The 13844-nt window shown below is 37.4% G+C and overlaps 1 protein-coding gene across 1 annotated transcript in view; it reads left to right on the top strand.

The window, feature by feature from the left end:
- cfap58 (cilia and flagella associated protein 58) overlaps window positions 1–13844 on the top strand; it is a 149408-nt gene that overhangs the window by 48237 nt on the left and 87327 nt on the right. Inside the window, exons 10-11 of the mRNA XM_048196357.1 lie at window positions 2174–2335; window positions 3933–4079. Coding sequence (XP_048052314.1) covers window positions 2174–2335; window positions 3933–4079 — 309 coding nt within the window. The remainder of the gene's footprint in view (window positions 1–2173; window positions 2336–3932; window positions 4080–13844) is intronic.

The raw sequence follows: 13844 nt of genomic DNA, 5'->3' as shown, positions 1-13844 counted from the left end.
TTAATATGTACGCCCCCAATATTTGCATATGCCAGCCCATGTTCAAGGCATTAGACAAAGCCAGCCAGTATAAACGTCTGGATCTGTGCACAGCTGAATCATCAGACTAGGTAAGCAAGCAAGGACAACAGTGAAAAATGGCACATGGAGCAATAATAAGTTACATGATCCATGATTACATGATATTTTTAGTGATATTTGTAAATTGTCTTTCTAAATGTTTTGTTAGCATGTTGTTAATGTGCTGTTAAATGTGGTTAAAGTTACCATCGTTTATTACTGTATTCGCGGAGACAAGAGCCGTCGCTATTTTCATTTTTAAACACTTGCAGTCTGTATAATTCATAAACACAACTTCATTCTTTGTAAATCTCTCCAACAGTGTAGCATTAGCCGTTAGCCACAGAGCATATAGCCTCAAACTCATTCAGAATCAAATGTAAACATCCAAATAAATACTATACTCACGGGAATCAATGCATGCATGCAGCATGAATGACGAACATTTTGTAAAGATCCATTTGAGGGTTATATTAGCTGTGTGAACTTTGTTTATGCACTGTATAACTGCACTGAGCGAGAGATTTAAAGGGGCCACGCAGCCTGAATCGGTGTTAAAAAAATGAATAAAAAGAAAATTTATGGGGTATTTTGAGCTGAAACTTCGAAGACACATTCAGGGGACACCTTAGACTTATATTACATCTTTTGAAAAGACGTTCTACGGCACCTTTAAGTACAGTAATAAAGTAAAAATACTTTGCTACTGTCCACCACTGGTTTTTGGGAACACAAAATATTCGTAAATTTATTCTTAAATAAGAAGTAAATAGCATGTAAGACGAAATAGATTCTTAAGAATATTTTGTGAATCCGGCTGCTGGAACGCAGTTTCCTCTCTCTAACACCTTTTCTAGGTTAGATTGTTTGACATCTGACATGATTGGTGACTCTGTGCACTGCAGTGCTCCACATAATCACCCAGTGGACAAAGCTGATGCACTTTATTATGTGTTGTCCTATAGAATGACATTTAAGGGGATAAAAAAGTGACTTTTGCCAGGTTCAGATCAGTGAATTTAGCTAGATTTATTGAGGAGATGATAGAGAAACTCTATGGTGTTCATAAGTTTGATTTATAAGGCCCTGGAGCTGACTGAATTGTGAGTTGTTGAATTTACAGGAAGTGACTGGTGTTATTTTCTAATGCTTTGGTTGATTATATATTTGCAGAAGGGCTTAGTATTTGCAACCTGTGGCTTCACTTGACACATGCACCTTTATCTCTATGAACACAATTTGTTTGGCATACAGGTCTGAACGCTGTTGACCAATTGTCTCTACAGGAGGTATTTAACCCTGAATATAGCATGTGAGTTTGAATAGCATAGCCTTGGACGCATTCTGCATTCAATTTAGTGTCAAAATCCCTTGCATCCATAAACCATGTGCTCACTCCACTGATCTCCAATGAAACTGTGAATTTTTGTGCTTTGCTAAATGCACAGGTGAAAAGGTTAACATGGAATGGCAACTTTTCAAACTGCAGTGAAATTCAGTAAAGGCAAATTGTTTGTTTGGTTTTCTAAAGTTTTCCTGATGTGGATGTATTGGAGTTAAAGAAAGCAAATCAAAACCTGACAAGGTGGGGAAAAGGGTAAAGGCAATCCTGAATCTGAATTTGCATCAGTGCAAGGTTGCATAACCTTTCAATGAATAACATAAAGTTGGTTCCAAAATTTTGGCAGAAAGGCTGTACAAAACGGCAAGCAACAAAATGATGTTGCTTTACATTATTTTGTACAAAATCTATGGGGGCATCACACTTATCCTTCACGAATAAGGCAATCCCAAAATACATTGCAATTACCAAATTTACATCCAAGGCATTCAATCTAAATCAGTGGTTCTCAATCTTTTTGACTCGGAATTAAGCCGGGGACACACCTAACGATTAGCTGAAACATTCTAAGACTGAACTGAACACACATACCGATTGTTTCCTTCGACTGGAGCCGATTTATATACTTACACATGGAATTTGAACACCGACTGTAATCGCATACTGAACGCAACTGGCTCTGACTGGACGAGTTTGAGCGCAACTTACCAAAGCTACAGACTAGCTGTGGTCTTGCTGATTTAAACCCACTGTCCGTGTCTGTCTCTACAGGTTCTTGGGAATATGGAGGACATTAAACTGAAGGAGATGCAAATATTTGAGTATAAGAAGAAAATCGCAGAAGCTGAAACAAAACTGAAGCACAAACAGGATCTCTATGAGGATGTCAGGACTGAGAGGGACCTCTTCAGCAAGAACCTGATCGAGGCCAAGGTAAGTGTGTGTGTGTGTATGTAGATCTTTATATTATAGATCTCCTCCCAATGAACATGAGAGCAGACATAGAAGCCAGTAGATCCATGGGATGACTTCTTTGGGAAATATGCCCCCCATGAAGATGGCGTGAACATTAATCTTTTTCCGGGAATCCAACCCATATGTACTAAGTGTGAAATAGCAGGTAACCTCCCTGCTGTGTGGACTTGTGGCCTGAAACTCTACAAAAGTACAGGAACGAAAATGCTTTTAGCTGCGCAAAAATCATTTTCATGCATCGACTCGTTCCGAAATGTGTCAGAATGCAATTCATAATGCAACACAAGTTGCATTCTCAGCATTGCCGCAAGGAGCTCTATAGTGGGGTCAGTTTTCTCTTTCAGAGCAACAGTTTGAAGAGACATATTGAGTTATTTAAAGGAATAGCATTAAATAAAAATAATATTTCTGGCCTGTTTAAATGAAAAATGAAAATATCAGGCATGAAACCAGTTATTTGTCCATTCGTTGATATCTTAAAGACCCCATAAAATCAAAATGTTTTGGCTTTTAGTCCATGTATATAAGCTTTGAAATCATCTATATGCTAATGTACTCCTAAAAACATACCTTTAACACATTACAGTATTTTTCTTCTAGAAATATGGATCAAAATATTGATGACTCATCCTGCATACACAGATTTTTGGGTAACACTTTATTTTACAGTGCCGTAGTTACACGTTATTACATGTACTTACTATAGTAATAACAGTAAATTATGCGTAATTACAAGTAACTAACCCTAAACCAAACCCTAACCCTAAATGTAACTCTGTAGTAAGTACATGTAGTTAATTAATAGTAATCAGTACTTATTTGAGTAATTACAATGTAACTGCGGCACAGTAAAATAAAGTGTAACCGATTTTTGTCCAATCAAATACGCTCTAGTTTGAGTAAATCATGGTTCTTTGCTGTGATGTAATTTTTTTTTTATGTATTTGTCCCTTATGCTCACCAAGGCTGCTTTTATTTGATCAAATATTCATTTAAAAAAAAAGGAGAAAATATAATTATATGTTATATATTATATAATATATAACTGTGAAATATAATTACAGTTTAAAAGAACTGTTTTCTATTTAAATTTTTTTTTTTTTTTTTAAATCATGTGATGGCAAAGCTGAATTTTCAGCATCATTACTCCAGTCTTCATTGTCACGTGATACATTTTAATTAGGATTCTTTGATAAATATAGAAAGTTAAAAAAAACCCCATTTATTTGAAATATATATATATTTTTGTAACAATGTAAAAACGTTCACTGTCACTGCACTGGTCTTTAAAAGACAAATGAGAGAAGCCTTGAAAACTGCAGTGAGAAAATTTAAGTTTAAGACTTCCCAAAGATATATTTTTCATATCTACCAACGACTGTCCTTTGTTGACAGGTTTTCCTTGATGACCCATTACTGCTCTGGCACTTTTTTTTCTCCTGTGAATGTGTGCGCTTGTGTGTTTTGAGTGTGATTGTACTAGGGTGCTTGTCTATCTGCCTGGCCGGCTGTCTTTGTGTCTGTCTCTCACATGCCTCCCTGCGTTCAATTCTAGGATGTGAATGCTGAGATGAAACGCAAGGTGAAGAACATGAACCTCGAATTTGAAAACCTGAAAGATGATATCTCCGTGAAAGAGGTGGCTTTAGACAAGGAGCGCCAGGAGATCCAGCGCATAGAGAGAGAGAGGGAAAATCTCAAGGTAACTCATTTACCTCAACTACCATGTCTCGCCCTCTTTCTTTTGTATACCTGCAGGTCTAACATTATTATGCTTAAATAATTAAATAATAATAAATTATAAAATTATCACAAAACAAATTGTTCATACCACAATTTCACACAAGTCAAATGTAGCTTTTTTGTCACTTAAAGGGATACTCCACCGTTTTTTCATATTAAACTATGTTATTCCCTTAACTAAGACGAGTTGATACATACCTCTCTCGTCTCAGTGCGTGCACTAAATCGCTCTGTCTTGCGGCGAAACTTTGTTAGCACTTAGCTTAGCCCAGTTCATTCAATAGGGGCCAAGCAGAGAAGCTACCAAACACCTCCACGTTTTCCCTATTTAAATACAGTTACTCGAGTAGTGTAACTCGACCTAGGACGGTGACACAAAACAAAACGTTGCGCTTTTCTAAGCGTGTAAAATGGATAACTATATTGTATGGCGGAATACCATAGCAATTGCTCGGGAGCACTTTGACTTGGCGCAGTAATATCTTCACTCGTGAAAAGTCCTCTCACCGGCCCCTGCTCCCTCTCATTTCCGTCAATAGAACCAACGTGACCTGCACCAGTAGTAATAGTTTGAGCAGAGTTGACGAAGTATCAGGTTGTAGGAAGATAGTTTGTGGACAATCATGGTTATAACGTGCATCGTAAAGGGTTGTGATAACAAGGAGAAGGTATATAGTGCCGTCATGTTTCACAGAATTCCAACTCACCACATACAGCGGAGAGCTTGGTTAGCTGCTTTGAACAAGAATCCAAAAACACCGTTGCTGTTCGCAACAGTCACACTTGCACCACCAATTGCTGTTTGCCCGTGTTCTTTCGCCGGCTCCGGTCTGTTCTGGTTCGTATCTTTTTTCCCTCTCACGGTCCATAAGAGCTAATTCCTCCTCCGTGTACTCGGGTTCAAACAGATATGGCTCTGGGTCTGCTACAAACAAGTCATAATCATCTACAAAGTCCGCCATTGCAAATTATCTCTTGCAGTTTGCTAATTGCACAGGTGGTAAAAGTCACGTTGGTTCTATTGACGGAAATGAGAGGGAGGAGGAGAGGGAGCGGGGGCCGGTGAGAGGACTTTTCACGAGTGAAGATATTACTGCGCCAAGTCAAAGTGCTCCCGAGCAATTGCTATGGTATTCCGCCATACAATATAGTTATCCATTTTACACGCTTAGAAAAGCGCAACGTTTTGTTTTGTGTCACCGTCCTAGGTCGAGTTACACTACTCGAGTAACTGTATTTAAATAGGGAAAACGTGGAGGTGTTCGGTAGCTTCTCTGCTTGGCCCTTATTGAATGAACTGGGCTAAGCTAAGTGCTAACAAAGCTTCGCCGCAAGACAGAGCGATTTAGTGCATGCACTGAGACGAGAGAGGTATGTATCAACTCGTCTTAGTTAAGGGAATAACATAGTTTAATATGAAAAAACGGTGGAGTATCCCTTTAAAAATATTCGGATACCTCATTATATTGTGTAGCGTTCCAACCATTTAAAAATTAGCCATTGTTCATTGAGTTAATTTTGGGTATTTTCATAGATTCTTTGACTGTTAATAATTTCATCCTTTTATATTGACCAATTTTTATCATCAGTTTTTCTATAGAGTGATATTTGGTTTATATAATTTTTAAATATATATTAAAGCTCCATAACTTTTGCCACTCTAGCGGTTAATAAACAAAACTACATGCGTCTTGCGGAAGAACATTGTAGCCGGGGCTACTTCTCTCTGTTTATGTCTGATGAGTCACGCAGGTACTGGACAGCTCCGCAGTGGTGGCAACCTGACTGGTCTTAAATTGTCTGAATAATAACACATATTATGGGTGTACCATAGTGATTCAGGATAAGACACAAACATGGTTTGGAAAATGGATTCATGATGTACTCGCTCAGTATATACATTTTGTAAATTGAGCACAAAAAAAGTTATGGACTGCAGCTTAAAAGATATTTTTTATATTTATACAACAGTTAGTTCTGGTACAAAGATTGATACATGATCCCAACAGCACTGGGACTTTTCACTAGTTTAATCACTCTGCTTGTTTGTATTTCCTTACAGACTGGCAGGCAGTGCATTACATTGTTATGCCAGTAGGTGGCAGCAATGGACTGTTTTCATGAGTGAATCAGTGACTCATTGAAGTGCTTTGTTCAAAAATGTTGATTCATTCAGGAACTAAAAACTATGTTCCTCAGAGGCAGTTCTATAGTGACTTTGTTTGGAACTATTTTTCATCGGTGTCGCAAATCTCAACTTCCTGATTTTTTATTTCATCACAAAATGTAACTATATTATCGCCTAGAGCTTTATGTAAAGTTGGATGTATTACCTGAAATGCGTTAAAGGGATAGTTCACCCAAAAATGAAAATTTGATGTTTATCTGCTTACCCTCAGGGCATCCAAGATGTAGGTGACTTTGTTTCTTCAGTAGAACACAAATGATGATTTTTAACTCCAACCGTTGCCATCTGTCAGTCAAATAATGCTAGTGGATGGGAACTTCTACTATAAGGGTAAATAAAACTTGCATAGACAAGTCCAAATTAAACCCTGCGGCTCGTGACGACACAATGATGTCCTAAGACACGAAACAATCGGTTTGTGCGAGAAACCGAACAGTATTTATATCATTTTTTACCTCTAATACACCACTATGTCCAACCGCGTGCAGCACTCGTTAGTAAGGTCTGATCGCGCTCTGACAGCGGCAGTGATGTCTAGCACTCATTGAAGTATATGCACGAGACATCACTGCCGCTGTCAGAGCGCGATCAGACCAAACGAATCGAGTGATGAATGCAGTTGGACATAGTGGTGTATTAGAGGTAAAAAATGATATAAATACTGTTCGGTTTCTCGCACAAACCGATCGTTTCGTGTCTTAGGACATCAATGTGCCGTCACGAGCCGCAGGGTTTAATTTGGACTTGTCTATGCAAGTTTTATTTACTCTTATAGTAGAAGTTCCCATCCACTAGCATTATTTGACTGACAGACGGCAACGGTTGGAGTTAAAAATCACCATTTGTGTTCTACTGAAGAAACAAAGTCACCTACACCTCGGATGCGCTGAGGGTAAGCAGATAAACATCAAATTTTCATTTTTGGGTGAACTATCCCTTTAACAACAGTGCTTTTGTGTGGCATTGCTTAAATACCAAGTTCTGTCATGAAACTCTAGATGGTGCAGGCTGATAGGTCCTTAACGCAACCTGCTGACAATTACATTGTTAACTATATGGCACAAGCTGATTGCTTCCTGTTGCATCTGCAGCTAATGAGCTTGCTGCTCGACATTTAAATAATTGGTCAATGTTTGCTGTAGTAGTTTGCAGCGCACTTTCAAAGTTCCCTTGAAACCCTCCACCTTCCCCAGCTCCACCTGTATAGATCTGCTATGGGTAATTTCATACATGCAATTTAGTGATGGGAAGTTCAAATTATTTTACTGACAACCAAATTCCCCGAACACATCCACCTACGTCTTGATCATATTCCGAATTTAGAAATCATTATAGTGCAGCCTAAGATAATTTACAGTGAACATAATTACTTTAACTTCCGAGTGACAGACGCAATGAGCAGATCGTTCATGAATGAGCCAATGCTCAGATCAATGAACAGATCGTTCATGAATCACTAATGCTATTTGTGCAGCAGCATGTCTTACATGCTTACAGCAGCGTGGTGTATGTATTGGCAGTAGCAAGTCTCTGTACTTACTCTGTAGCAGCAGCAGCATTAATAATAGCAGCAGCGTAGCAGATCTGTTCTGTCAGAACCAAATACATTAACATTGTCATATCCAATACAATACCATGCTAAACTCTTCCAAGAAATATACATTTTTATCTACTTATAACCATCTTTCACTTTTACTTCTTTTGCTGGAAGTTTGATGATTAAGGCAGATTGATTTTTTTTTTTTTTTGTATACGCAAACTGGTCACTGTCTTCATAGGTGCTCATTTGGTGTGCTTGACATGACCAGACAGCATTAGAAAGTAACCTTGCATTCATCTTTGAGGTGATATTTTTCATAATCCTTTCATTATTACTTTCCAGATCTATGTGCTTATCAAATACAGTGGCACGTCTCTTCTTCCTCCTGTCACAAGCTTTCAATATCACCCTCACAAAGGATAATATTGGAATATCAAATAGCATGGCACACAAAAATGAAAGAAATAAAAGAAAACACAAAAGATCACTTCATATTTTATGACAGAAATCTGAGTTCAGAGAGGGCTTTGACTCTACGCACTTTCGAATTCAACATCTGACATGAAAGACTTAATGAATATGCAATGCTTTTTGGTGGTTATTGGAGTTGTAAATTATACATGACCTTGTTCTGAGATATAGAGTGAGGGTGTGGTCGGATGGGAGGTTAGTCAGAGAAAGGAAAAACAAAGAGAGAGAAATCCTGACTGAAATTATTTCTAAATTATTTCTGAGCAAATGATAATACTTACATAAACACAAATTAGTTATGGTTTTAATTGACCGTTCACAAAGACTCGCCTTCTTTAGTTACTGTTGCTTTGTCCGACAAACCATGCTGCTCTCACGCCACACTTCATGTTCTCACAGTGAAAAATACATCACGGAGCAAAGAGGACACTAACAACATATCAACAGACAAGACAGAGCAGGTTACTTTTGATATGAAACAAAGTTTCAAATTTTGTAATTTTTAAAAAAAATTTAAACAAAAAATACCGTTTTGTGGCTCTTTAATGTGTCGTGACAGCTCGCTGTAGCACCTCAGATTAAGCGGCTTGTGAACCGATCATCTCTTCTTACTAGTTAACCCTCTGGAGTCTGAGGCTGATTTGGGGCTTGGAGAAGTTTTGACATGCCCTGACATTTGTGCTTTTTTCAGTTGTTCATAAACATATAAATGACAAAAGTGTCATTACACTGTATTCAGCACAAACTAGGCTACAATAATATGTGAGGAACATGTATGTACATGTTTGTGTTTTTGAAGGAATAATGTTTATGCGTGGTTATTGAAAAAACAAAAACTTAAGTCACTGAAATAAGGCCAAAAAAAAGTATATTAAATTTATGTTCACAAGACTTTTGGGTATTGGAGGTTGTAGACTAGAGTTTTTGCTTCAGAATTATGTAAAAATTATGCTGCCTTTTTTTGGCCTTATTTCAGTGACTTAAGTTTTTTGTTTTTTCAGTAACCACGCATAAACATTATTCCTTCAAAAACACAAACATGTACATACATGTTCCTCACATATTATTGTAGCCTAGTTTGTGCTGAATACAGTGTAATGACACTTTTGTCATTTATATGTTTATGAACAACTGAAAAAAGCACAAATGTCAGGGCATGTCAAAACTTCTCCAGGCCCCAAATCAGCCTCAGACTCCAGAGGGTTAATGAGGCCTATCCGTCAGGTAGGCTGTGAAAAAAACCCTCTGTAATAATGTCTCAGCTCATCATAAACAGCAATACTGTGAAATATTATTACAATTTAAAATAATGGTATTCTATTATATTCTTTAAAATATAATGTATTTCTGTGGTGCAAAGTGATATAATCAATTGATATATTACTTATGTCTCTATGACAAGAAATGACATAGAGTATTTTAAGTCTGTTTTGCTGCAATGTGAAAAAAACCCTGCAAAACGCGCCAGCGCGTTTTCAGACCTCAGAGAGTTAATTTATATCATCAAATATACATGAATGAACCACATTTCAACCACAGAAAGACATTAGACCATTTTTCAAGTTAAAGTTAAAATCTTCTAACTCCCCTGACTGCTTTGTCGGATTCGGCATTATAATTGGATAGATCGCCTGTCAGTCAAACTTCTGGCGAAGGGTCAATTACTTATACTGAATGGGAAGTGAACAAATAACATTATTGCAACATTTAAATATTTGTGTATAATCAAATTTTTAAATGATGCTAAAAAACAAACAAACAACAACAAAAATACTGAAATTACATGAAAATAATTTTTTTTAAAAAAAAAAAACAGTTTGTACCACAAAGTTTTCTAATCTTTTAAAAATGTAAATTAGATCGTGCGGCTTTCAAACTATTTATGAATTAACCAAGTTTATCTTTGACTGTTAATAATTTTATCCTTTTATCATTAAAGTCCCCCTGAAATCAAAATGTATGTTTTTTAGCTTTTAGTATTTATATGTTTGCCTTAAGGTTATGAATAAGCTGGTGTCTTTCAAAATAATGACAAAATTCACATTTAGCAGATATAAGCATTCAAAACTTACAGTCTCTCACTTCCGCTAAAATGGATCACATATTTTCATGACATCACATCGCATTTCAGCTTCTTATCAAATCTTCTGTCCAATCAAATGCTCTCTAGAATCTGAAGTCCTGCCCCTCCTACACTATAAACAAACGCTGAAGATGCAGCTGAAATTGGTCAGTCGTTCACACATTTACTAGTTTCTACATGGTGAATGGCACATAGTGCACTATTAAGAGGATAGGGAATGATTCAGACAGTGTAAAGATGCTTTCCATTGACGCGAATGAAGTCAGTTTGTCGCTTGAACTGCCGCAGCGTGAGAACAGTCTGCTCTGGTCCAGAGACACGAGAGCACAGAGCAGATCATATGTGCAAGTCGGTGCAGGCCACAAAACGTATCGGACCCATTAGAATTCTGCACAGAATGCTGTATTTTAAATGGATAGGAGGAGGAGGAGAAATTGTTAAGGAAACCAAAGCTTTCAGCGACTTTGGCCGAGCTGTGATATAAACAAAATGCTATTGGCTATTTTGTCCTGTCTTCCTGTTTCAGTTGAAATTACGTCAACACTTTGAATAATGCTGCGTGTTCCAAGACACTTCAGCGGGCCTTTAAAGGCAGAGTAGGTAAAAAAATGTATAAAAAACCTTTTTTTCAAAATTTGTTTAAACTTTATTTATATATCAATACATAATTAAAATGTAAGTACTCTGAAAAAGAAAGTATAAAAATCGAGTGTCTGTAGACCTCTCACGACTGTTTTAAAGACAGCTCATTATTTCCATTCACTCCACCCCCTCCCTTCTGGGCTCCTTCCAAAGCCACGCCCCCAAAACGCATGAACGTGCGACTCCGACCACTGAGCTGTAAGACGCATTATTTACCTGAGACGAGAGGAGAGGAAGGAGCACAGTGCATGTAGTGACATCATGTCAGAATCACATGTAATAAAAATGACTTTATAATTATGAAGATAAACAAACAAGATTTTAGTACTCACTATCAAGCTAGCATATTGATATTGGTAAAGTTTAAAATATATATTTTTTGATTCGCTAACGAGCTAGTTATCTATAAGGCAAAGCTAAAAACAGGTTGCATGATACACGTTTTTCCATTACCATCATTTACACTGTGATGAAGATGAATTTCGTCTAAGATTCATAACATATACGTTGTTCTACAGATAAACAGAGTAACATACACTCAAATATCAACTCACAACTGCATTGCAGACACAAAATAATAACACACACATACAACAAAGTGTGTACGACACACACAGATACAAGATAAAGACAAAAGAGTTAGACAGAGGGTAAATATAGTTCTAAGAAAAGTTCCTAGATGCGGAGTAACGTTAGGCCTACTATCTGTTAAACATGTATTTAGTTATCTAAAGCAAAATTATGCACAATTCAACACTATAGCTATCATCTTGAGCTAGGCCTATAGATTATTTATCGTCTCTACTACGGCTCGCTAAGTAATGTTATGTTAGCTATATTACGCAGCTACGTGTGCTAATGACACATGCTTCATGAAAAAATATTTCATATGCATTTCCTATGAAACTTTGACTCACCATAGTATTTTTCGGTGATTAGTTTTGTCCATAATATAATTTAATACTTAAACTATTTACTATATTTTATAGTAATTTTATTTATTTATTTATTTTTAGTATTGACCCTGTGTTCAAAGATCAAAGTCAATTATATGCCGGCATATTAAAATGTCTTAAATAAACACACATTGGTTATAGTTGTATTTAGTTTGATTGATTTTATGATTATCATTTAGAGCAGTGCTTCTCAAACCAGTCCTGGGGACCCCCCACCACTGCACATTTTGTATGTCTCCCCTCATCTAACACACCTGATTCAACTCATGAGGAAAGACATCCAAAATGTGCAGTGGTGGGGGGTCCCTAGGACTGGTTTGAGATGCACACACAAAAAGATGCCTTTACTTTGTAGACCACTGAATCCAATCCAATCCATTTTGAGCCATTTTATGCATTCCTGTAGGTTTTTTGGGTCATGCATTAGTGCTACACGTGGAAAGTTTTTGGTTTTGAAAAATATTAAACAAAGAAGTCAACAAAAAATCTCTGACTTTTAGATCCCATTCTATGTTAATATCTGGAGAACAGTGGAATCGGTCCATCAGCCTGAACAGATTGTTTCAGAGGAGTGTGGTCCAGTGGTCTGAACAGATGGCTTCAGACTGGAAGGTTCCTCCACACATGGGGTGGAGGGTTGTGGAGTTCTGGATGAAAAGGGTGGAAAATTTCGAGTTGCAGATCACAGACTTATAAGCTGTCTCAGAACTAAATAGATCCTTTTTTGAATAATCCAAACACTGTCTTGGGAAGCATATAGTCAAATGCTCTTGAATATTCTCTTCTGGTATCTGACTGTTGAAGATCCTCAAAAGCTCATTTTGGGTGAAATATGGTCTGTGCATTTGTAAGGAACTAGACAGTAAGATTCATTAAAGGGTTAGTTCACCCAAAAGTGAAAAATCTGTCATTAATTACTCTCCCTCATATCGTTCCAAACCCGTAAGACATTTATTCATCTTCGGAACACAAATTAATTTTCGTTTTTTTGCACAAACAAAGCACTCGTGTCACTTGTAAAATTGAGGTTAAACCACTTAGGTCACATGGATTTATTTTTATGATGCTCTTATACTTCCCTTCTGGGGCTTGAAAGTGATAGCTGCATAGCTGTCAACTGAGAGACAGAAAGCTTTCATAATTCATCAAAAAAATCTTCATTTGTGTTCCGAAGATGAACAAAGGTCTTACGGGTTTTGCACAACATGAGGGTGAGTAATTATTGACAGAATTTTCATTTTTGGGTAAACTAACCCTTTAATAAAAGAAAAAGGGTCTCAAGGGCTAGTGGGCAGCTACCCAACTTGAGCAGCTTACCCAGCATGCCACAGGAGGTGCTGTCTGGCGCCCCGACTGGTTATCAGGAAGCATGATGGCTGTGATGTTCACCTCTCCTTTGAACCATGAAGTGAAAAGGCAAGACGCCCAATGGATGAGAAAGGGAGATAGAAGACCAAAAGTTGCACTGAAGACTGAAACGTTGGGAAACTTTACAAAGAAAAGTAAAGTCTGTGAACTCGATGCTGACACTCTCATGGTAGACATCAACGTAATCTTTAGAGAGCACGCTTCACCCTTGCTAATCAAAGTAAGAGGCATGTTTGAGCCGAGCTCAGCGCTCCCTCTGTTTAGATTCCTGTACTAATGACGGAAAGCCGCAGAGAACAGTAGAAAAAGACCAGTCATCATCAGGAACAGAAGAGCACTTGCAATTATTTCCAGAGGATGAGAATTTCAAATAAAATCCTTTGGTAAACAGTCAACTCTTCCACGCAGGGAGTTAATTCATCATCATGAACACTGAGTCTGTACATCCTGCAGTGGAAATTAACTTTCAAACTATT

This window comes from Megalobrama amblycephala, linkage group LG7 (genome assembly GCF_018812025.1).
Source record: "Megalobrama amblycephala isolate DHTTF-2021 linkage group LG7, ASM1881202v1, whole genome shotgun sequence".
NCBI classification, from domain to species: Eukaryota; Metazoa; Chordata; class Actinopteri; order Cypriniformes; family Xenocyprididae; genus Megalobrama; species Megalobrama amblycephala.
The sequence above is the reverse complement of the archived record's forward strand: the minus strand, read 5'-3'. Positions and strand labels throughout refer to the sequence as shown.